We start from the raw sequence: 24,693 nt of genomic DNA on the forward strand, positions 1-24,693 counted from the left end.
CTCAAAATAAAAATATAACATGTCAATGTTTGAATATTCATGAAGTTTTTTGCATACTAATAAATATAAAATTCATGTCTTCATTCATTTTGGAAATTGGAATATGGAGATTGAACATGAGCATTTGGAAAACCAAAGTTCTCCACATCAAGCCCTTCTATAGCCATGTCACCACCATCCTTATCATCTACAAAAATATTGAATATATATCAACAATAAATCATTTTTAAAGAAAAAAATATAATTATTGAACTTTTATAAGTTTAAATATTTTACTAACCAATGTGAGAACTTGAACCTTCCACTTCATTTATTGGAATTGACCCTTCTTCATATAGAAGATTTTCCAATTCTTCAACATCTAACTCTGCTGGTTGATCATCATCAACTACCCAAAAATTGGTCTCATCAATGCATGCATAGTCAATTGGATCATAGATTCTTTTCTTGTTATAGAACCTAAAAAAAAAAGCATATAATTATTCATAATTGTGAATAGAAGAATTTAAATTCAAAACAACTAAGAAATCATTTATACCGATTTTTTAAGCGCAAATTATAATGAACGTATACAAGATCATTAAGCCTTTGATGTTCCAATCTATTCCTTCTTTTGGTATGTATACGTTCAAAGACACTCCAATTCCTTTCACATCCAGAAGACGATGCGGTTTGGCTCAATATTAGAATGGCTAACTTTTGCAAATGTGGTGCACTGTATCCATGTAGCCTCCACCATTCATCTAGTTACCATTTCACATTAAAAATAAGAAAAAAATAAAACACATTAGCAAGTTTAAAATATTAAATAGTAAGTAGGTAACTAATAAAAAAGAATGAACATACTAATAAATGAAAATAATATTTTACCAGGTTGAAGTACTTCACATGAAGAATAAGCAAGTTCTCTTCCAAAACTTCCCAATCGATCACGAAATAACTTCATTTCATTCATTGTTTCAAGCTTGCATTTCAGAACTTTTTGATCAATAACATCCATGACACCTCCAATAACATTTGGCTTATTACAAAAGTTTTCCTGATCATATTGGAAACATGGATTCAACCATTAAGCTGCTGAATGAATGCTTTTCTTTAGTTGTTGATCCCAACGTTGCTTTATGATCTCTGTATAAGGCTTGTATAGTCTTTCGTTGTAGTTAAACAATTTCTTGATGCCCAAACGAACCCTATACATGCCTTCATATACATATCCGATGGAAGACCTCTCATCACAATCAACAATATGCAATAAGCGTATTAGTGGAGACATAAGATTCACAATAATCAAAAGATCATTCCAAAATCTATTATCCAAGATGATGGAAACTGGAACTTTGCTTTTATAATCCTTTGAATATCTAGAGTCCACAAAAAACTTACTAGTCACCAAAGCTTGCAAGTCATGTTTATGATCATGAAGACTCTTGAGTGCAATGAATGTAGTAGCAAAGTGAGTTGCACCAGGTCGCAAAATCTCTGTCCATCATTCTCTTTTTCTCAACCAACTTAATAAAGCAACATGATTATAAACAAAAATTGTCACCTTTGATGCACGTCTTACAAGTTCAGCAACATGGTCCATCTTACCAATATCCTTAAAGATCAAATTAAGACAATGAGCTGCACAAGGTGACCAATTAATGTGTTTATGCTTCTGAGAAATCAATCTCCCCGTGGCCACATAATTTGCTGCATTATCAGTGACTATATGAACTACATTGAGTGGACCAACCCATTCAATCACCTCATCAAATAACTCAAACAAATTAGTTGCATCCTTGACAATGTCCGAAGCATCAACGGATTTCACAAACGATATTCCTTCAGGACAATACACAAGGAAGTTGATGAGTGTTCTTTGTCTATTATCTATCCAACTATCACCCATTATTGTACACCCAACTTTTGCCCAAATTGCACGATAAGAGTCCACAAGTAACTAGACTTCCTTCTTGGCATCCTTTAAAAGATTAACCCATAGTTGATGGTAATTTGGACCCTTATATCCAGGACCAATTGCAGATATAGCATCCAACATTGGCTTGAAGTAGAAGGAATTCATTGCATTAATAGGAATGCATGCATCATAAAAGAATCTCCCAACCGCCATATCCGCTCTCCAAATAGCTTATTTCCCAGCTAGTACACTCCTCATGGAAGGTTGAGCTCCTTGAGTATTTCTTGGTGCAAAATACTTATCCATTGTTGATTTTTTCCTTTTTCCACTATTAGCCGCCATAGGACTTTGCATTTCTTGAACCTCTTCTTCACATTCTACCCTATCCCTTTCAAATTGTGACACATTAGGACCATAAGGATTTCTATATTCATATGCTTCTTGGGTTGCTTTCTTAGAATTCACAAACTCTTGCAAAGAATTTTCCATTCGAAATTTTACATCAGGAGGAACCGATTTACATGGACCAATATCTTTTTTCACTCCAACAAGATGTTGTTTCATTCTATGAATACCCCCACATTTTGTAATCTTTTTACAATACAAACAAATAAGAGCTTTCCTTCCATTTGCATATCTTTCTTCAGAAACATGCTCCCATGCAGGATCGATCTTACTTCTAGTTGATTGAGAATTGGTAGTTGAATCTTGACCAGAGGATGGAGTGAAGTTTGATTCCATTTTTTATTTCTCTATCAAATTAGAAACAAAAATCTCACATTAACGTAGAGAATGGAAGTCATCAACCATTTAATGATTTATAATCAAGTCATCAACAATTTATAACAATCACATATCAATTGGTAAATTTATTTAAAGGAACAACCATCATTATAACAAGCATGTTTTGATCCAATTATAAATTTATCTAAATTTTAAAGTAATTTGGTATAGATATATTGATGGGCAAACTCCACAAATATCTAAACAAGCATGTTTGGAGAATTTTTCCACAAATATCTTGTAAATTATGCTTCTTTTTCAATGCATGCTTTCACATTTTCTCTATGGCATGCGTTAACATACATGTGGTCCAAAAGGGATCAATCTTCATAATCACTTGTATATAATTAATATATGATATCATTATATCATTATTTTACCACTTCTTCATCAAAGGTAAGGTCATTTTTAAAATAAGAATTATTAAAGCATCCTATGCATTCCATCATATTATAAACTAAATCAATTTGTTTTAAGTTACTTAAGAATTCCTCATGAATAGGCAATTAATTAAACCAGAAGGCATGAATGCATGATGGCTTCCTTCCACATGTCTATCTTAGCATCATCACCGACAATTAATTAAACCAGAAGGCATGATGGCTTCCTTCCACATGTCTATCTTAGCATCATCACCTCAAATTATTATTATTAATAATCCATTAATCTTAATGTATAGCATAGCTGCATAGCAAAGAAAACAGCTACTTACTGGGCAAACTCCAACGCCGGGGCGGGCTACTAGTTGGAAGAGAGGGGGAGCTTTCCAACGTAGGCGATACCTGTGTGGGTGTCGTGGGCCACCGGCGGGACCGTGTGAGTGTCACAGGTCGCCGACGGGATCTCTCTTGGTGTCGCGGCAGGGATGTGTCGACGGCGGGCGGAGGAGAGGGGGGCAACTACCAATGTGCGTGTCGTGGGCCGCCGGCGGGACCTGTGTGGGTGTCATAGGCCGTTGGCGGGATCTCTCTTGGTGTCGCGGTAGGAATGCGTCGACAGCGGGCGAAGGAAATGGGGGAAGCTACCCTTGGTGTCGTGGGCCGCCGACGGGACCTGTGTGAGTGTCGCTGTTGTCGCAGGCCGTCGGCAGGATTTGTCTTGGACCCTTGGTGTCGCGGATGGGTCGTCGACGACGGGCGGAGGAGGAAGGGCTGCTGGGCTGGAGCTTGGAGGTTGCAGCGGCGCAGCATGGAGATCTCGTTTTGTTAAATAGGACTCTAAAATGGCGTCATTTTGATGCCAGAAGCATCAAAACAACGTCGTTTTGATGTTGTTTAAAAAAAAAAAATTAAAATCAATTGAACCGGTCGGTTCACCGGTTGGACCGCCGATTCTAGCGGTCCGACCCCGGTTCGATCCCTATCCGGTCCAAATGATCGGACCGGATCGAAACGGTGATCGGTCGGACCTGCCGGTCCGGTCATGTTTTTAAAACATTGCCTTTTTCAGACACCATCAAACACCTATGCATTCACCAGATTTTGAGAAAACTGCCTTCATTACCTCATAGGTCTTTTATTGCTACAATGTAATGCCATTCAACTTAAAAAAATGCAAAGGACAACCTTGCATGTGGATAAGCATTTTTTTACATGCAGTCCCACTCAACGGTGAGACTCACTTTTTAAGTGAAAAATTGTATTTTATTAAAAAAAAAAACTGGAGTCGCCACTTATTTTTGTTATTTTTTAAAAGGGGAAAATAAAGTAAGAAACTAAAACCTTAAAAAAAATGAATCTTTAAACTTTTGGAAAAGTATCTTTGAAAAACTCGAGTTTAGGTTAGGGGATTAGGTTACCTATCGGGAGGGTACTTAAAAAAGGTAACACCCTTTTAAGTCCTAAAAAGGTCTCTACTAGTTCGGCTGAGAGAAGTGTGGTAGTTAATTGATTGATTTAGGGTACTAAAAAAGGTTAAAGTGTTTACCTAAATTCTAATAATAAATTAAATATGATAAACAATCAATTTAAGTCACAATCATAAATGAAGAGTAAGATGTGTACCTAGACTGCAACTTAAAATGCTATTACAAGATATATAACATGCATCTTATTAAAAAAAATGAAACAAACATCAAGACAATCAAGGACAATATCAAACATAAATATAGTTCACACAAAACATTTCTTATGTAATTAAAAAAAATTGAAAGGTGGAGAGTGTACCTGAATAACATATCTTAAATGCAATGCACTTCCAATACAAATAGAGAAGTTAGGATAAAAGATGATGACAAGTAATTAGGAGAGCAAAACCTATCATGCATAGTATTTGCATGGCATGAACTTATAGAGACATTAGTTATACAAGGTATATAACCAACTAAATAACTCAACTTTGGGAAAAAGTTTTTTAATGCAAATAACATTCTAGAATCAATTTTAAGAAGTGAGTAACATCATACAATTTTGGAATTTTTTTTTAACACACTAAAAAAATAATCAAAACAAAATTTAAAACTAAAGTGTCATTAGCTAAGTTGAAATTGACAACAAAGATGAGTTTTAAAAATCTTTCATGTAGGGGTTCCATCAATCCCCATCGAATATTCATAAGTTCAACCTGTGCATCCTCAACCTGAAGTGAAAAGATTCAACAAGGCCAAGAACATTTCCATTAGTTTGGGGGCACAAGTTCAATTTATGAGAATAAAAACAAAGTTTTTGGAAAACCAAAAGGAGAATGCAATTTGGATGAAATGAGTTGCATGTTTTTAAAAGAAAGTGCGATTTTTACCCTAAACCTAGAGAAAATTTTCTTTTAAAGTCTTTAGATGATTCAAATCCTTTACAAAATAATTTAAATTCCTTTTTTTAAATGATTTTAGGAGGAGCAAAAAGGAACCAAGTGAATTAAGAAATTCCGAACAAAAAATGCAAAAGTTGGGATTTTTGATTCCTAACTTAAAAGAATTTGAAAACAAGAGAAAAATCAACTTAGATATTCTTTTTGGCTACCTTTTCATTCATGATCCATGAGCCCTATTCATGATGGAGAAATTTCATTTTTGAAAAGAAATTTTGACTTAACTCCAAATCAATTAAGAAAACTTTTTCTTAAAAAAAAAGGTTTGAACTTAAGAAATCCTCAAGGAGCCTACTAAGTAAGTATCCAAATGAGGAAAACTAACAATTTAACCCAAATTTAACATCTAATGAATTTTCTTAAAAAAAATATACTAATAGGAAAATTTAACCGCACATACATTCAATGAATTTTTAACTAACATGTAAATTTAATCAAACTAACACTTAATGAATTTTTTTAAAAGCTCTTAACAAATGAATTTTTTTAAAAGCTCTTAACATATAAATTTAGCAAAACAAACACTCAATATTTTTTTTTCTTTTTTTAAAACATCTGACATATAAATTATCAAAACAAGCATTTTATGAATTCTTTTAAAAGTATCTAGCATATAAATGGATCAAAACAAACACTCAATGATTTTTTTAAAACCTTCTAACATATAAATGATCAAAATGGACATTCTATGAATTTCTTGAAACAATCTAGCATATAAATTTAACAAAACAAACACTCAATGATTTTTTTAAAAGCATTTAGCATATAAATTATCAAGATGAGAACTCAATGATTTTTTTTAAAGCATCTAACATGTAAATTTAATTAAACTAATGGAAACTAAAACCTAAATAACTTGAGAATATATATATATATATATATATATATACTAATCTCTAATTTAAATCAATAAACCAACAATAATAAATTATAAACACATGGAGTAACATAATCAAAGGAATGTAGCCTAAAAACTAAGAACAAAAACAAGAACATGAAATTTTTAAAGCATGAAATTAACAAAACAAACTAATGAAAACTAAACCTAAATAACTTAAGAATATATATACCAATCCCTAAATTAAATCAATAAACCAACAATAATAAGCTATAAAACAGATGGAATAACATGATCAAAGGAATTTAAACCTAAAAACTAAGAACAAAAACTAGAACATGGATTGTTGAAAGCATGGAATTAACAAAACAAACTAATGGAAACTAAACCTAAATAATTTGAGAACATATATACCAATCTCTAAATTAAATCATTAAACCAACAATAATATAATATAGAAATATGGAATATCAAGATCAATGAAGTCTAAGCCTAAAGAAATTTAAGAACATATTCTAACATCAAACTAACAACAAGAAATTTTAAAGCCATGCATAAATAAGAGATAAATGAAAACTATCTTTAAAAAATATTAAAAATGTACTCCTAGATGAGATATTGACAATTAATAACTTCAAAATAATTGAAATCATGTATTAAAAGAAATTGATGAAACTTATCATTAAAGGGCTTATAGAGAATAAGAAACCAAAAAAAGAAAAAGAAAAAAAAATGAAATGAAATTAAAAGGAACATGAGACTCACCTTTGATATGTTGATGCGTGATGTATCTTCCAAAAATTTGTGATGGATGCGCCTTCTTTCCAAGGTTTAGCCTGTGTGTGTTTGCTGCCTAATTATGTGTCATCTTTCCTCTCTCCAGCCTGATTTTTTTTATACTCTCCAAGTGAACTGCATCTTGCACTAAAGTGACAGCCTATACATTGCCCTTTTCTCTTGTAGCCGTGTGCCTTGCTGTGATCCAAAAGTAGTGCCACCTATATGTCAGACGGGCAGTATTTGAAGATGAGGGTGTGGCTCTTTTTCCCCCCTACTGCTGCATGCTTGGTGTAGAAAAGATCACAATGGCATCTGCTTTCCTTCCAAAAATACATTGAATGTCCTCACACGCTCAATCTCATACCTTAGAATCACACTCAATCTTCAAACTTTCCCAAAACATCTTACCTCTTTACCACTAGCCTGATTACTTCGAAAACTGACCTAAATCTCACTCCCAAAACCTGGCCCGAATATCCCTTTGACTAGCCTTATTCCCATAAAAAAAACCTTTGTTTTCCTTCTTAATCCCAACCAAAAAAAAAAAAAAAAAAAACCAGAACATTGTTGATCTTCTCTAAAAAATAAGTTATTTTCCATCCAAGAATTCCCCCTCCTTGAATCCCTTCCAGAATACAACCTGTATATCCCATGTGATACTTCAAATCTCCTATTAGAAGTCCTTTTCTAATCTCCCTTAATGCCATGAATGATGAGTCATTTTTTTTCAAATCTCTATGGCAGCCCCTATCTCTAAGAGTCCACATTTTATTTTATAAAAATCTCGTCTCATATGGCAAGTGGCAGCTGTCATACCCCTGAAGATCTCACTAAATTTTTCACGAGTGGGCGGTGCTAAGGACCCGTCCTTAGCCAACCTTCCTTTCCAGCTTTTAGAAAAATAGAGTTAAGCAAAGTAAAAGCACAGTAACAGGGACACCAACGAATTACAGGAAACCTTTCCTAACTTGTATTAATTCACTCTACAAGACAAAATTGTTCCCTTGAGTCAGAGTACATGCTTCACACCCAAGCATTACGAGAAGGAACCCTATCCCAAAACTCTCGCTTTGTTTCAAGGCTGTAGGAGTCCTTTTAAAAGACTTGGCCTGCAGTTACACATTTGGATTTCCAAATTCAAAAGTTGAAGCCAACCTGGTGGTTATGCAACTGGCCAGAACCGCCCATAATTGCCTTGCATAACCACCCACCACCCAGATAGTGGCCTGCACACGCCACCCACTTGCACAAACCATCATCTCCCTAGCCAATTGCAAGTCAATTGGTTGTTTGACTTGATCACCTAATGTCCTAACTAGCTGCCACTGACTAGCTACACTGCCACTAGCTAGCTGCACTTCCATTTCCTCAAGCCTTGCTCACCAAGCTGCTGGAGAGTTCCCCTAACAAGCTGTCTTCTTTCTCGCAAAGTGCCTCTTGTGACCGGGTGCTCACGAGCGTGTCTTTGACCAAGACCTTCTGATCTAAGCAGCATGCACCAACCAGCTGACCAAGTGTTTGGTGCATCAGTGTGCCTTCCCCACACTAATGTGTGAGCCCATGCCATGTCTAGGTGCCCATGGCTTAGGCGTGTTGCTTACTTCCATTATCAGGTCCAGCTTCATAGCAACGAGCCATGGTATTGCGCCCATGGTTGATCCCTCTTGGTGCATAGGGCATTGCGTCCCTGTGCTGTGCATAGGCATCATGGTGCGATTCAACTATTGTTTGGTGTCCCATCAGACCATGGCATTGTGATCATGGCTTCATCAGCTAGCTCACCGCACAAGGCTTAGACGCTCTCGTGCCTGCGCGGGGAGGGGGTAGGCCGCACTAGGCCTCGTGCTGTTGCGGCCACGAGATGCACACCACACATGTCGTGGAGCCCATGTGTGCGTGCTCGAGTTGCGTCCGTGTGTCCTAGGCACGCTCAAGGTCATGCCATGGTGCCTTCTTGGTGCAGTCAAGGCTTCCCTTGGTGCTCCCTCATTTGAGTCACCTACCCCCCCCACCCTTAAAGAGCAACACAAGCCGTTTTCATTGTTTTTGGAGGAGACATCAATATGTTTGAGAAGACATAATGGAATAATAAATAATTATATATTAAAATTCCAAAAGTTTCTCAGCCTTCATCTACACCACCTAAATCAGGTGCGCGCGCAACGCTTATCTGGTGCGCATGCAATGCATGTCTGGCTCGCCCACAGTGCGCGCCTGGCCTGCTCGCGGTGTGTGTCTGGCTCGCCCGTGGTGCGCGTACGGTGCGCGTTTGGCTCGCCTGTGGTGCACTCACGATGTGCGTCTGGCTCGCCCGCGGTGCACGCACTGTGCGTGTCTGGCTCGCCCGCGGCCTCCTCACTTAGCCCCTAGAGTTTGAACCACCAAACCTCCAAGCTTTCCTTGCTTTTAGCCTAGGCTCTCATGGGTGCAAGGCTTACCCATGAGGCCTTTTCCTCCATGGTTAAGTCAAGAGGTTAAGGGGCTGACAAACCCACCCCCGCCTACTGAAGTCAATGCCCTCATCGACTTAGTTTGCTAGTATGCCTGGACCGCCGTCTCAAATTGCCACAAGGTAACATCCCTCTCCCAAGTAGCTTCTGCTTCTGAAGTCCCCTTCCATTGAACCAAGAAATTAATTCACTGGTTCTTTCTGCTATGTCCCATGGTCCTATGATCCTATGATCCAAGATCTTTTCTATCTCTCGATCAAACTGCTTCATGACCAAGAGAGGGACCCGCTTTGTCTGCACCCTTTCTGCATCCAGATCCTCATGGTAAGGCTTCAAAAAGCTAGCATGGAAATTTGGGTGAAGCTTGAGCCTCTCAGGTAGTTTCAACATGTAGGCCACCTGCCCAACTCATTTAATCACCTCGAATGGTCCATCATACTTAGGAATTAGACCCTTCTACCTTGTCTTGTTGCTGATTTTCTTCCAAATCTGAGGAGTCAATTTCAGAAGGACCTTGTCCCCAACCTGAAATTCCAAGGGTCTGCAATCACGATCCGCATACTTTTTCATTTGTCTAGCTGCCTTCTCTAGACTGTTCTAGACTTCATCAAACATCTCTTACCGGGACTGAGCCATCTTGTAAGCTGCAAAACTACTTCCTCCTGTTTTTTGCTTAGCCACCTCCAAAGGCATTCGTGGCTGCACCCCAATAGCTAGCTCAAAGGGACTCATCCCTGTTGTCGAGCTTCTCTGTAGATTATAACATAACTAAGCAGTATCCAACAAATCCACCTAATTCTTTTGTGTTGTTGTCACATAGTGCCTGAGGTATTCCTCCAGCAAGGCGTTGATCCTCTCTGTCTGCCCATCAGTCTGAGGGTGGTTGGCTGTAGAGAACTTCAACTCTGAACCTAAGAGTTTGAACAGCTCAACCCAAAGTCGGCCTATGAACCATGCATCTCGATCACTGATTGTCCTTAGGCAACCCAAAATGTTTGACCACATTACTGAAAAACAACTTAGCCGCTTCCTCCGTAGGGCAAGCATCAGGGGCAGGTATAAACACAGCATACTTAGAGAATCTATCTACAACAACAAAGACAGATTTAAAATCATGAACCTTTGGGAATCTAGTGATAAAATCCATGAAAATGTTATCCCAAGGTCTCTCTGGAATGGGGAGGGGCTGTAGCAACCTTGCAGCCTTCTTCCTTTCAGTCTTGTCCATTTGACAAACCAGGTAGCATTTCACATATGCCTAGACATCCTCACCCATCTTAGGCCAGTAGTAGGATCTGGCTAGCGGTGTCAAAGTCCTCTCTTCACTAGGATGGCCTACCCACTTCACATCATGAGTTTCCCGTAGTAATTCATTTCTCAGGTCGCCTGTAGGAACATACCATCTTCCTCCTTTTGCCACAAGGAGGTCTCCCTCCAGCCAATACCTTCTTACCACGCTCTCCTTAACTTGGTGCTTCAGCTTGCTATATGCAGCATACTGCTCCGCAACTTGCTTGATATTCTTATTAAAGTTAGAAATGACTTCTGAGAGGGCCGTGATGTAGGCAATCACCTCTTTCGTACTCAAGGCATCAACCACAGTGTTATGTCTTCCTGGTCGATGCAGCCATTCAAATTTGAAGTCGGTCAGGAACTCCTGCCATCGTGCTTGTCTGGGACTCAACTTCTTCTGAGTTTTGAAGAAGGTGCTGGCCACATTGTCGGTGACCACTATAAAAATGCTTCTTAGTAGGTAGTGTCTCCACTGCTGCAGGCAGTGGACCACAATCGTCATCTCCTTCTCATGAGTGGAGTACCTCTACTCAGCATTGTTCAGCTTCCTACTTTCAAATGTCACAGGGTGCCATTCTTGCACCAAGACTCTACCCAAGGCTCTATCTAAGGCATCTGTTTGGACTTCAAAGGGTAAGTCCAAGTCTGGAAACCGCAGCACAGGCTTAGTGGAGATGGATTATTTCAAGCCTTCAAAGGCATCTGACACTGCATGCTCCAATCCCACTGGTTGTCCTTCTTCAACAGGTCAGTAAGGGGAGACACCTTATTTGAATACCCCTTAATGAACCTTCTGTAGTAATTGGCCAAGCCAAGGAAGGACCGCAACTCTGTCACTTTGGTAGGGACTGACCACTCCATAATAGCCTGCACTTTGCCTTTGTCCATCCTGATCAGGCCTGCACTAATCTTGTGCCCTAGAAATGTGATCTCCTCCTGAGCAAACTCACATTTCTCTGGCTTTACATAAAGCCTGTTCTCCTTCAATCTCTGAAACACCAATCTCAAGTGTTTCTCATGTTCTATTAGGGTCTTGCTATAAACCACAATATCATCTAGATACACTACCACAAATGCATCTAAATAGTCAAACAAAACATCATTCATCAAATTGCAGAATGTAGCAGGGGCATTAGTCAGTCCAAAGGGCATTACCAGAAACTCGTATGATTCATACCGAGTTACACAAGTGGTCTTCCCCTCATCTCCTGCTGCAATTCGCACTTGCCAGTAGCCTGATCTCAGGTCCAACTTGGAGAAGTAAGAGGCTTTTGACAGTCTGTCAAACAGCTCAGCAACCAAGGGGATCGGGTACTTGTTCTTGATGGTCACCTTGTTGAGGGCTCTATAGTCCACACACATGTAGAGAGAGCATCATGCTTCTTTTGGAACAACATTGGTGCACCATATAGGGCCCTTGAGGGCTGGATCAGGCTTGCATCCAACAGTTCCTTCAATTGCTTTCCTAACTCCAGCAACTCCATAGGAGGCATCCGGTAAGGGGCTTGAGTCAGGGTCTTTATTCCAGGTAGTAATTCGATCTTGTGGTCAATAAGTCGCTAGGGTCGCAACTCCTTAGGGAGTTCTGCAGACATCACGTCTCTGAACTCCTTAAGGATTTTAATCATTGAGTTAGGGACTTTCACAGACTGTCCCTCCTTGATCTCAATCAAGGTTGCAACATAAGTCTCTTGGCCCTTCTTCAATCCCTTCTTTAACTGAATAGCGGACAACATCTCAGGCTGTCCATTACCACCATCCTTCGCCTTTAAGGCCTTCACAAAGCAAAGCTGCTTCTCTTTTAACTCTAACAGTCCACCAAGATGTGGGATCAAGGCCACCTTGGCCCTCAAGAGGAAATCTATCCCAAGGATCAAGTCAAAGTCATCCAAGGGTACACAAAGTAGGTTGCACGTGCCTTTCCAGTCACCAATTTGCATGGGGACATTCTTAGCTACACCTTGGATCTTCTGGGCTTTGCTATTGACTGCCTTGATCCAACTGGTATCCTCCTCCAATTTCAATCTCAACCTAGTTGCTTCTCTGGTGGCCACGAAGTTGTGAGTGGCATCATTATCCACCAAGGCCTCCACCTGCACACCATTTACAATGGCATGGACATGCATTAGGGATTTCTGGACTAGGGTCTCACCATTAATCACGTTCAGGAGTTGCAGTGGGTTGAATCTAGAAGGGGTCTCTGAGTCAGAGTCTCTCTTGTCGTCTGTAGTCACAAGGGCTGAGAGTTTCTCTCTTTTGGGGTAGTCTCTGGCTCGATGAGGACCATTGCAGATGAAACATCCTACCTTCCGGGTGGTCTGCTACACAATCTTTGTGGTCTTCTCCACTGGTTTTCCCCTTATAGTAGGCTTCTTGCTCTATTTCTTCCACCCATACTTCTTAGAAGTCTTGCCCCCAGTCTTAGCCTTCTTGCCTCCATCTGACTTGGGTCTCTACATGGTGGAGATGGTGCCACCTATCTTGTAATCCACCAGGCAGTCTGCTGCAACCATGACAGTAGGGAGATCACGAACCTCTTGCCTCCTAAGTTCTGTTTGAGCCCATCCTTGCAATCTAGACATGAAATTAAAGAGCTTGTCCTCATCTGACATGTTCTTTATGTCTAGCATCAAGGAATTGAACTCCTTGACGTAGTCCCTCACAGATCCGGTGTGTCTAAGCCTTTTTAGCGCTTCTCTGGCCACTCACGCAGTGTTAGTGGGGGGAACTGATCCTTCAATTCCTTCTTCAGAGTCTCCCGGTGATTTGGGGCATTCCATACTCTGCATCATCTTCCATCCTAGTTCGCCACCATAGTTTGGAATCACCAGTCAGATACATGCTGGTGATAGACACCTTTTTGCCATCAGGAATGTGAGCAACCTTGAAGAACTGCTCCATGTCCCACAAGAAGTTTTCCAACTCCTTCGCGTTCCTGTTATTGTTGAAGCCTTTAGGCTCTAGGACTCGGACCTTGGAAAGGGCTTCAGGGATTGACGAGGACCCCTACAACGTCCTCTCCATAGGACTGCAGGGTGCCTTTGAAGTCATCCATCAGGGACTGCATCTCTGATTTCAACCTAGCAAGTTTCTCCTCAAAGAAATTATCATGGGTCTCCAACAGACTGCTCTGCACTTGGATTTCTCCCATGGTGTTTTCTGTCCACAAAGCCATAGTGCCTTCCTCACCTGGCCATTCTACCAATGCTTCTTTCATTCGAGTCATCATTTCCCGCAAGGCGTCCATTGCACTACCACCGGCCATCTCTGGTGCGAGCTCTGATACCAATTGTCACACCCCTGAAGATCTCACTAATTTTTTCATGAGTACGTGGTGCTAAGGACCTGTCCTTAACCAACCTTCCTTCTTAGCTTTTAGAAAAACAGAGTAAAGCAAGTAAAAGCACAGTAACAGGGAAACCAACGAATTACAGGAAACCTTTCCCAACTTGTATTAATTCACTCTACAAGACAAAATTGTTCCCTTGAGTCAGAGTACATGCTTCACACCTAAGCATTACGAGAAAGAACCCTATCCCAAAACTCTCTCTTCCTGTTTCAAGGCTGTAGGAGCCCTTTTAAAAGACTTGGCCTGCAGTTACATATTTGAATTTCCAAATTCAAAAGTTGGAGCCAATCTGGTGGTTATGCAACTGGCCAGAACCGCCCATAACTGCCTTGCATAACCACCCGCCACCCAAATAGTGGCTTGCACATGCCACTCACTTGCATAAGCCATCATCTTTTTAGCCAACTGCAAGTCAATTGGCTGCTTGAATTGATCACCTGATGTCCTAGCTAGTTGCCACTGACTAGCTACACTGCCATCTCCTTAAGCCTTGCTCACCAAGCTGCTGGAGAGTCCCCCTAACAAGCTGTCTCCTTCCCCACAAGGTGTCTCTTGTGACCGGGTGCTCACCAGCGTGTCTTTGATCAAGACCTTCTGATCTAGGCAGCATGCACCGACTAGCTGACTAGATGTCTAGTGCATCAGTGTGCCTTCCCCACACTGATGTGTGAGCTCGTGCCATGTCTAGGTGCCCATGGCTTGGGCGTGTTGCTTGCTTTCACTGTCAAGTCCAGCTTCATAGCAACGAACCATGGCATTGCATCCATGCCTGATCCTTCTTAGTGCACAAGGCTTAGGCGCCTTTGTGCCTGTGCGGGGAAGGGGTAGGCCCTGTGCCATTGCGGCCACGGGGTGCACACCACACATGTCGTGGAGCCTATGTGTGCGTGCTCGAGTCACATCCGTGTGTCCTAGGTACGCCCAAGGTCGTGCCATGGTGCCCCTTTGGTGCGGTCAAGGCTTCCCTTGGTGCTCCTTCCTTTGAGTCACCTACCTCTCCTTAAAGAGCAATACAAGCTGTTTTCATTGTTTCTGGATGAGACATCAATATGTCTAAGGAGACATAATGGAATAATAAATAATTATATATTAAAATTCCAAAAGTCCTTCAGCCTTCATCTGCACCACCTAAGTCAGGTGCGTGCGCCATGTCTATTTGGTGCACACGCGGTGCATGTCTGGCTCGCCCGTAATGCGCGTGTGGTGCGCATTTGGCTTGCCCGCTTGCGGTGTGCGTCTGGGCCGCTCGCGATGTGCGTTTGGCTTGCCCGCGGTGTGCGTGGTGCGTGTCTGGCTCGCCTGCGGTGCATGTGTGGTGCGTGTCTGGCTCGTTCGTGGCCTCCTCACTTAGCCCCTGGAGTTTGAACCACCAAACCTCTAGGCTTTCCTTGCTTTTAGCCTAGGCTCTCATGGGTGCAAGGACTACCCATGAGGCCTTTTCCTCTATGGTTAAGTCAAGAGGCTAAGGGGCTGACAACAGTCGTGTATACCAAGTGGCAGCCCACATATCTTCAAAATCTCCTTGTGCATGAATTATACCTCCCAAATCCCCTTCGTGGCCATTTATCCCTTTAGTCCTTTTCCAACTCAACTTCCAAAAAAATTCCATTTTCCTTATGTTTTTTTCCATTCTTTCATGCTCTCTTAATGGTAGTTGTTAATCTCAAGGATCCTTTTTCCTTCAAAATATCCATGTGGCGTGAATCATATCTCCATGGCCTCAAAGAATCATTCTTAATAAAATCTCCTAAAAAAAGATTCTTCCATATCTAAAGCTCTCTTTGCCGTCCATCACCATGAGAGTCTTTTTTTCTTTAAATTCTTATCATGTTGTGAATCTTCCAATTTCCATATGGTAATGCTCCAAGTCCACCCAATCTCCTTCTCTTTTTAGAGTCTTACTCCATTTAAAATTCAAATGGCAGTCATGTTTCAATATAAAGAGGATCATTTCCTTCCTAAACTCAATTCAAAATATCAATGTCTTAATAAGCCCCCATGCACATGCTATGTAAGATGATATGAAATGTTGTCCTAAAATGCACCTAAAGCTTTCTAAAATGCATGTAAATAAACTATTCTAAAAATGTACCTAGATGAACTAACTTAAAGTGTACCTAAATGTTATGAACTGAGAATGTATCTAGATGAACTATCCTAAAGTGCAACTAAACTAAGATGTAACTAAGAAAATTCTTAAAATGCAACTAAGTAAACTAAGTGACCTAAACTAAAGTGCATCTAAGTGAACTCCACTCAAGTGCATCTAAGTGGGCTAAGCTAAAGTGCATTTAAGTGAAGTAAGCTAAAGTGCATTTAAGTGAAATAAACTAAATTGCATCTGAGTGAACTAACTTAAAGTGCAACTAAGTAAACTAAACTAAAGTGCCACTAAATGAGCTCAACCAAAGTGCAATTAAGTGAGCTAAATCTAAAATGTGATTAAATGAGTTGAGTTGTAGTACAACTAAGTAAGCTAAGTTAAAGTGCAACTAAGTGAGCTGAACCTATAATGCAACTAAGTGACCTAAACTTAAAATGCAGCTAAGTGACCTAAACCTAAAATGCAACCAAGTGAACTAAATTAAGGTGAAATTATGGATATATTTGGGATCTATAAAAAATCCCTCGACAATGAATCTTTAAAGATGGATAAAAAAAAATGCTACATGAGTGACAATGGACCATCAATGGACGACTATAGGGCAACGAGGAGTGAATGAAAACACATAGAATCATATGTGCTACTAGGACAAAATGGAAGGTTTATAAGGACTTTATTATTTTTGGGATTAGATGGTTCTTTAGGGTCTCCTACCCTAAGAAAAGGAAAACAACACCTAAGGTGGACCTTTAGACTCTCCTACCCTATGAGAAGGAGGTTGACACCAAGTTCTTCAGATTCTTCCACATTGAGAGAAGAAGAACTATGATTGGGAAAAGAAAGTTCAAAGATAAAAAATATGAATGCAATTCCTACTTAGCATAAGGGTCCTAATTCAAGTGATAAATAAGAATATTGGAAATCTCATGATGGATAATTTATTTTAATAAGGTTACCAAAATGATCTCAAAGTCTCTCATTGAAAATATTAAATAGGAGTGGGTCATAAGTAAGCCCACAACCTCTAAGAGTGAGCTTAACTTGATTTTGGGCCCATCACCATCTTGAAGATGGGGTGACCCAAGGAATCAATGGATATAGACTATCATTAAGGACGAGACTATATATGTTTATAGTGGGCGTGACCAATCTTGAAGATGTAACTCTTTATTTGGTAACATTGATGCTAAGGATCTTGATTAGACAGTTAACTCAAATGTAAAGTAGTAGAATCACTTGAAGTGGTTTTATTTGCACAATCTGAGGGTTAAACATAAAAGGTATGTTAATCAATGCCTTAGGATAACATTTTAAGGTTTAAGGCAAGTTGATTAATTAGAGAGGGTTCTACCCTAGTAATAAAAGTCATGACTTGCCTGAAGTAAGCCTGATTCTTATGATACTAGGATACCTTGCATAGATATATGTAACTTGAGAGCACTAATTTTTGTAAAATTAATTACCTATTTGCCTTGAATGCTTAGTTTCTTTATTAATGAATGGAATATTTTGTTTATTACAAGAATCATGTCTTATAACTTTATCACCCTAGTTCTCATTGATACCAAATTGACTGGACCTAATTATGTTGATTATAAAAGAAACTTGGGCATAGTACTCATAATAGAACAACTGAAATGAGTTAAGTTTCCATCACTTTTGTCTTGCATCATCCAGAGAGACAAGAGGACCCTAACCTCCACCTTCCCAAACCTCCTCCTTTGGTTGAATACTAAGATCAAGGTAGAGTCATAGCAGTAGAAAATCTTGGGGAATTTGAGATATTTGGAAACTTCAAGTTTCATCTTCTTCGAATGTAATAGATTTTGGAACATCCAAATCTAAGGTAAAGTTTTCTATAACTATTAATTTAGATTTGTTCATGTTTAAAAATATATGCTTTGTTGGTGCTTAGAATCTAGAGGTTTAGGAAAGATTTTCATGCTCCTAACTTGATCTTGAGATAAGGAACAAAGACATTTAGGGTGTTCCCTACAAATCATAGGCCTTAAACTTGAGATATTTAAGTATTTACTAATAAGTCAAGTAAATAAGATATCTAAAGATATCCTAGGATGAATAGGGATAGGCCTAGGATAAAAAATGGGCAATACAAGAAATGATCCTCAAGCTTATACCACTTGACCTTAGTCAATAAGACATATACCCAAAGATTTCCAAAGAAACTCAAACCTAATAGAGTCTAAGGATTTTGTGAAGGTATCAACCAATTAATGTTAAGTGGAGACAAACTCTAGAGAAATTACCTTGTCATCTACAAGATCCCTAACAAAATAATGATGTTTTAATATGAATAGTTCGAGAATGAAGAATAGGATTTTTTTAAATGTTTATAGCATTAGAGTTGTTTGACAAGATTTTCATGGTATCTTGGTCAATGCCATAGTCACTAAGCAATTGTTTTATTTAAAGGAGTTGAGTACAACAACTCCTTGCAACTATACACTCTACTTCCATAGTGGATAAGGATATCGAGTTTTACTTCTTACTTAGGCAAGCAATTAGACAATCGTTGACAAAAAAGCAAACTCTTGAAGTGTTTTTCTTATCCTCTACATTTCCAACCTAGTCAACATTGGAATAGCTGGTAAATCACTAGTGAAGAATCAAAGGGATACCACAAACCATAGTCTCATGTCCCATTCACATATCTAATGATTCTTTTTATTGAAGTTAAATGTGATTCTTTCAGATTAGCTTGGTATGTTGCACATGCTCTAAGAGATATTAGGTCAACTCATAGTGAGATATAAGAGACTCCCTATCATACTTCTATAAAGCTTTTTCTCAACATGCTTTCTAGATTTGTCCTTGTAATGCTTAGCAATGGTACTCATAGGTGTTCTAAAGTGCTTAACAAACTCTAGACCAAACTTCTCACTAACTCCCTTGCATATTTAGACTGAGATGAGAAAATATCATTCTTAGAATTGTCTTATCCACAAGCCTAGGAAAAAGTTGAGTTTATCTACCATTCTTGTAGTGGTACCTAGAGGAGGTGAACAGGTGTATCACTACAAGAAAAAAGGCTTCTCTTGACAGTGTTTGACTGTCATGGTAAGTGGTATATGTTGTTATAGTATTCTAATTCTATATGTCTTCTTTTCCAATGTCAAGGTAGGGGTATAAGCAATCTTGACATATAAATACCATAGAGTAGGTGTATTTCACTACTCATCATATGTCATGGTCTCTCTAACATTTGTTAAGGTTGAATGAAACATATTTCAAGGTTGCTTTAGCCCATATCAAGGTCACAAACCACATAGTGTGGGCCTTGCATTTTTCACGATGCATTCCCACTTGATGGCGAAACTCGCTTTTTATTTATTTGGTAAAAAAAATGATTTTTAGAAAAGAATTGGAGTCACCACTTATTTTTGTTTTATTTTTTTTAAGGGAAAACAAAATAAGAAATAAAACTCTAAGTATGACTCCTTATTGAGAAAAGACAGTTTATGGAAAACCAAAGTTGGGTCTGGAGGTCATGTTACTTATTGGGAAGGTATTGTAAATACCGTAGCACCCCTCGAAGCCCTTAAAAATGGGTCTCTACTAAATAAGGTGAAACAAACATGACAATTAACTAGGAAATTAATTGATACCAAAATGATCATAGATAAAAAATAACTCATGATAACGAATAAATAAACAAGGTGAGAGTGAGAGCGTACCTTGGTAGCAGGTAATAAAGTGTTATCATGAAATAGAGTTAGTGCATAATCATGAATATAAAGTATATCACATGCATATCAAAGAGCAAGACAAAGATCAGACAATATTCATTAAGTCTAGTAGTTGACAATTAGAAGAGAAAACTCATATGTAGGGTCCTCACCAAAGCCCAATTGATTTTGCATGAATTAATCCCACAAATTCCATTGGTTTGGAATTATGAAAATCATATTCATGCTTATTTAAAATCAAGAGAAACAAAAGATTATTTGAAAATCAAAGAAAATTTGTGAAAGTGCTTACTTGAAGGGAAATGTAGCAAGTTTATTATAAACAAGATTTTTTTGACTTAAAACCCTAATAAAGGATGAAAAGTTATAAAATTAAAAATATTTGAAAACTGGAGTGAAATTAAAATTATTTGAAAGAAAACTAGATTTTTGAAAATTATTTGAAAATTGAAATCTTAAAAATTAAATTTAGAAAATGGAATATTTAAAAAAAAATTGAAAATGGGAGTTTTGAAAATTAAATTTGAAAATTGGAATTTTGAAATATTATTTGAAAATGAAAATTTTGAAAATTGGAATTTTGGAGAATTATTTGAGAATGAGATTTCTTAAGAATTAAATTTGAAAAGTGGAATTTTGGAAAATTATTTGAAAATGGAAATTTTGAAAATTAGATTTGAAAATCAGAATTTTGGAAAATTATTTGAAAATGGAAGTTTTAAAAAATTAAATTTGGAAATTGGAAATTTGGAAAAGTATTTGAAAATGGAAGTTTTGATAATTAAATTTGAAAATGGAAAATTTGAAGAATTATTTGAAAATGGAAGTTTTAAAAAATTAAATTTGGAAATTGGAATTTTGGAAAATTATTTGAAGATTAAAGTTTTGAAAATTGGAACTTTGGAAAATTATTTGAGGAAGGAATTTTTTTTAAAAAAAATTAAATTTGAAAATTGAAATTTTGGAAAATTATTTGAAAATAGAGTTTTGAAAATTAAATTTTGGCATTAAAATATGAAGAAACAAGAGGATGCCACGTATCCTATAGGTGGTGCACTGGAGGGTGGCCATGCATAGCCATGTACACGTGGGGCCTAGGGTGCAATTTTGGGATTGCATGCCAAAAGGTGGCCGGGTGCAGAAATGAGCCAGAATAAGTGAGACTGTATTGTGGATACTGATGGCTTCAGTCTCTTGCCTGATGACAACACTTATCCCAATGACACTTGCATTCTAGCCAACTGACCCTCCCGAATGAGACAAAAGGTTCCCATTTCTAGTAGCTCCATTATATTGAATATCTCTCAAGGAGGGCCCATGAGACTTTGCACTATGGTTACACCTGCTAAAGCCAATATCACTTTACCAATATTCACAGCTTTCAAAAGGTTACATTCATCTTCATCGAAACAGCTCCGCTGAAAATGATTAAACCCAGATACCATCTTTGGAAGAGAATCGAGGCTAGCGCAACATGAAGAAAAGGGACTTTGTTGAGACCTCTCCCACAGTCCATGACGTATCTTCTTGAGTGCAAGTCATGATCTTCCAAATGCCAAACGAACCCACCGGACATATCTAAAATGATAACTGCCACGCGTAGGAGTGAATCCATTTTTTTTTTTGTTGCATTTTCTTTTGCATGGGTTGGTGCTAGTGACGGTAGAGAAGCAATCTGGATTGGATGGAGCTAAGGGCCGAAGTTAGATGGTGTTTCGGGGGTGATTGGTGGGCATTGTGACATGGGATAAGCTGACGGTGGTGGTTCCGGTGTTGTAAATAAATTGAAGGAGGTGTGTATGGTCTTTTCTGGGAGTGGGTGATGATTGTGTGGGCTGTGTGAGCTGTGTGGTGGCTGTGTGGGCTATAACAGGATGATGGGGATTAATGGTGATGCAAATGGGGAGTGGTTGGTGAAAATTGGTAGCTTTAGAACTGAAGTCGGGTGGTGTTTGAATGGTGGATATAGTATGAGTATGATGGAGAAAGATTTTAAGAAAGGGTCTCATGCACCTGGGCAGTGAAGAGGAAAGAAGCTCATGGGGAATGAGTGGAGGAAAAGAGATTGATTACTACCCAAAAAGTGCTATTTTGCGCCTTTAATTCATTATGTTTTAAGCACTTTTGTGTAGTAGTTCTCCATTCTTATTCCAATTGGCATGTTAAGGACCTAGCAATGACTTCTAATCATATTTGTGGCTAGTTTTAGTGTTTTGACAGCTTTTTGGATCATTAAGACAAGCCAAGTAAAGGAGAGAAGCAAAGAGGAAAACAAAGTGAAGAAAACAGAGGACAACAGCTGCAGTCTTCCTTCACACTTTTGGAGAACTTCCCGAAGTCCATTTTCTACATGATATATACCATTTCAAAGCTCAGGAAGTCAAGAATCCAACGCTTCAAATCGTGTATGATTTGGAGCTGAAATGAGGAAGATATGGCCTTTGGAAGACAACTGCTCCAAGCTTGTGCGAAATTCGCACAACACCTTCAGCTTGTGCGAAATTCGCACAACACCTTCTCCTTGTGCGAAATTCGCACCAGCCCATGCGTGGTGCGAAATCTCCTCTGTTCTGCCGACTCCACTTTAGATATTTTCTTTTATATTTTTTGATGTAAATTCCTTTCCTATCCCTATAATTAGCCAATCACAGGGCTTTGCTTTTGTAAAGACTATAAGAGGGGTGGAAATCATCTCTCGGAACATATGATTGTATATTTTTACACTTAGTAAAATACAAGGCTCTCTTTGCTTCTATTTTCTCTCTACTATTTTCTTTTTCTTGGAAGCCAAACAACCTCTGAGGATGTTTTCCCAGAGGATGAGAGGCTAAACTTTTGGTTTCTTGAAGTGAAGGAAGCTAGGTGAAAAGTCCAGATGCTAAAGTGGAAAACTCTCATGCATTAAATACAGGTAGTTGGAGTTCATAAATGGCTTTTAAATCTAAGGTTTTGCTTTAAATCCCTTAGAATCACTTTGAATGACCAATACATGGTAAGCTTCAGGTCTCTGTGGATACTTATTGCTAGATCCATATCAGACCATTAGTTATCATGTACGAGCCATTGGAAAGTGGCTCAAGGTGAAGACCCATAGTGTCTAAAGCCATTAATGGAACTTGACTACAATTTCTATTGACTTTTTCTGGATAAATCTTCATTGTTAAACCTATACCGGTTCGGGAAACAACCATCCTTTATGTTGTTGTCCCCAATGTGAGAAGAAAAATCCGGAACTTCCACTTTGCATTCTGAACTTGATCCTAGCAACCTCTAGCTCCGGGAGACTTTCTTTCTTCCATTTTTACTTAGTTTTATGTTAGTTTAGTTTCAAACACCACTTTCAAAACAAATTTTATTTTCTTTTAAACTTTAAGTTTTTGACAAAGGAAATCATCAGACTCAATTTCTAATTTTAAGTCTATCACTGGTAGAATGAAAACCCATCCCAGAGTTCGACCCTAGAGCCACTATGCTATAGTAGCTTTGCTACGCTAGTATGAGGTCATAGGTTTTATAAATGTTTTTGATTAAAAGACCCGACTGGATTTAACGAATCAAAATGGCGCCGTTGCCGGGGATGGTGCCACTTTACAGTGATATGACCTTTTCAGAGTACTTGTGATTTCCATCACAAGTTTGGTGAATTCCTTTTTCACTAACTTCATTTCCTTTCTTTTAATTGTAGAATTCCTTTTGTTAAGTTTATTTTTGTTTTCTTTCTAACCTTAACTTTTTTCTAGTTTTCTTTTGTTTTTGTTGTCTTTGTTTTGTTTTCAGGTAAGTTGTAACTTGTGCATGCCCTATTGGATTCGGGACCAAGAGGGAAGACTAGTAAGGATTGAGAATCCTCAAGACACAGAGTTGGATATCTGTGTAAACATCATGGACCCTCCACAAGAGGATCAGAATTCTCAACACAGTCAAGGGGGTAATCCAAATGCATATCTATCCATGAGGGATAGAATGCACCCATCAAGGATGAGTGCACCCTCATGCATCGTACCTCCTCTTGAGCAGCTGATTATAATGCCCCATATTGTGCCCCTCCTACCAAATTTCCATGGAATGGAGAGTGAGAACCCATATGCCCACATCAAGGAGTTTGAGGAGGTGTGCAATACTTTTAGAGAGGGAGGAGCTTCAATAGACTTGATGAGACTCAAGCTATTCCCTTTTACTTTGAAGGACAAGGCAAAAATATGGCTTAATTCTTTAAAGCCAAGGAGCATAAGGAATTGGGTTGATCTTCAGGCCGCATTTTTGAAGAAAATTTTCCCCACCCATAGGACCAATGGGTTGAAGAGATAAATCTCAAACTTTTCTACAAAAGAAAATGAGAAGTTTTATGAATGTTGGGAAAGGTATATGGAGGCCATCAATGCTTGTCCTCATCATGGCTTTGATACATGGCTCTTGGTGAGCTATTTTTATGATGGGATGTCTTCCTCCATGAAGCAAATTCTCGAAACCATGTGTGGAGGAGATTTTATGAGTAAGAATCCTGAAGAAGCCATGGACTTTTTAAGTTATGTGTTTGAGGTTTCAAGAGGATGGGATGAGCCCAACTTAAGAGAAATGGGAAGGATGAAAGCTCCTGTAAATCCAAAGGGTGGAATGTACATGTTAAGTGAAGACATGGACATGAAAGCTAAGGTGGCAACAATGGCAAGGAGGTTGGAAGAAC

The 24,693-nt window shown here is 38.7% G+C and overlaps 1 protein-coding gene and 1 non-coding gene across 2 annotated transcripts; both read right to left on the reverse strand.

Annotated features, from left to right (window-relative positions):
• Nucleotides 1-275: 275 nt before the first annotated feature.
• On the reverse strand, nucleotides 276-1,195 carry LOC132254308 (uncharacterized). The gene is made up of 3 exons (XM_059739636.1): nucleotides 871-1,195; nucleotides 539-743; nucleotides 276-459 (listed from the first exon to the last, which is right to left on the reverse strand). Exons 1-3 carry the CDS (start codon nucleotides 998-1,000, stop codon nucleotides 276-278), a joined length of 519 nt encoding a protein of 172 aa, XP_059595619.1. The 5' UTR covers nucleotides 1,001-1,195.
• Nucleotides 1,196-24,302: 23,107 nt separating this feature from the next.
• On the reverse strand, nucleotides 24,303-24,409 carry LOC132254392 (small nucleolar RNA R71). Its single transcript, XR_009466672.1, has one exon. It is a non-coding gene; the product is annotated as a small nucleolar RNA R71 (small nucleolar RNA).
• Between the last annotated feature and the right edge of the window lie 284 nt (nucleotides 24,410-24,693).

The sequence above is a fragment of the Vitis vinifera genome, chromosome 9 (genome assembly GCF_030704535.1).
Source record: "Vitis vinifera cultivar Pinot Noir 40024 chromosome 9, ASM3070453v1".
Taxonomy (NCBI): Eukaryota; Viridiplantae; Streptophyta; class Magnoliopsida; order Vitales; family Vitaceae; genus Vitis; species Vitis vinifera.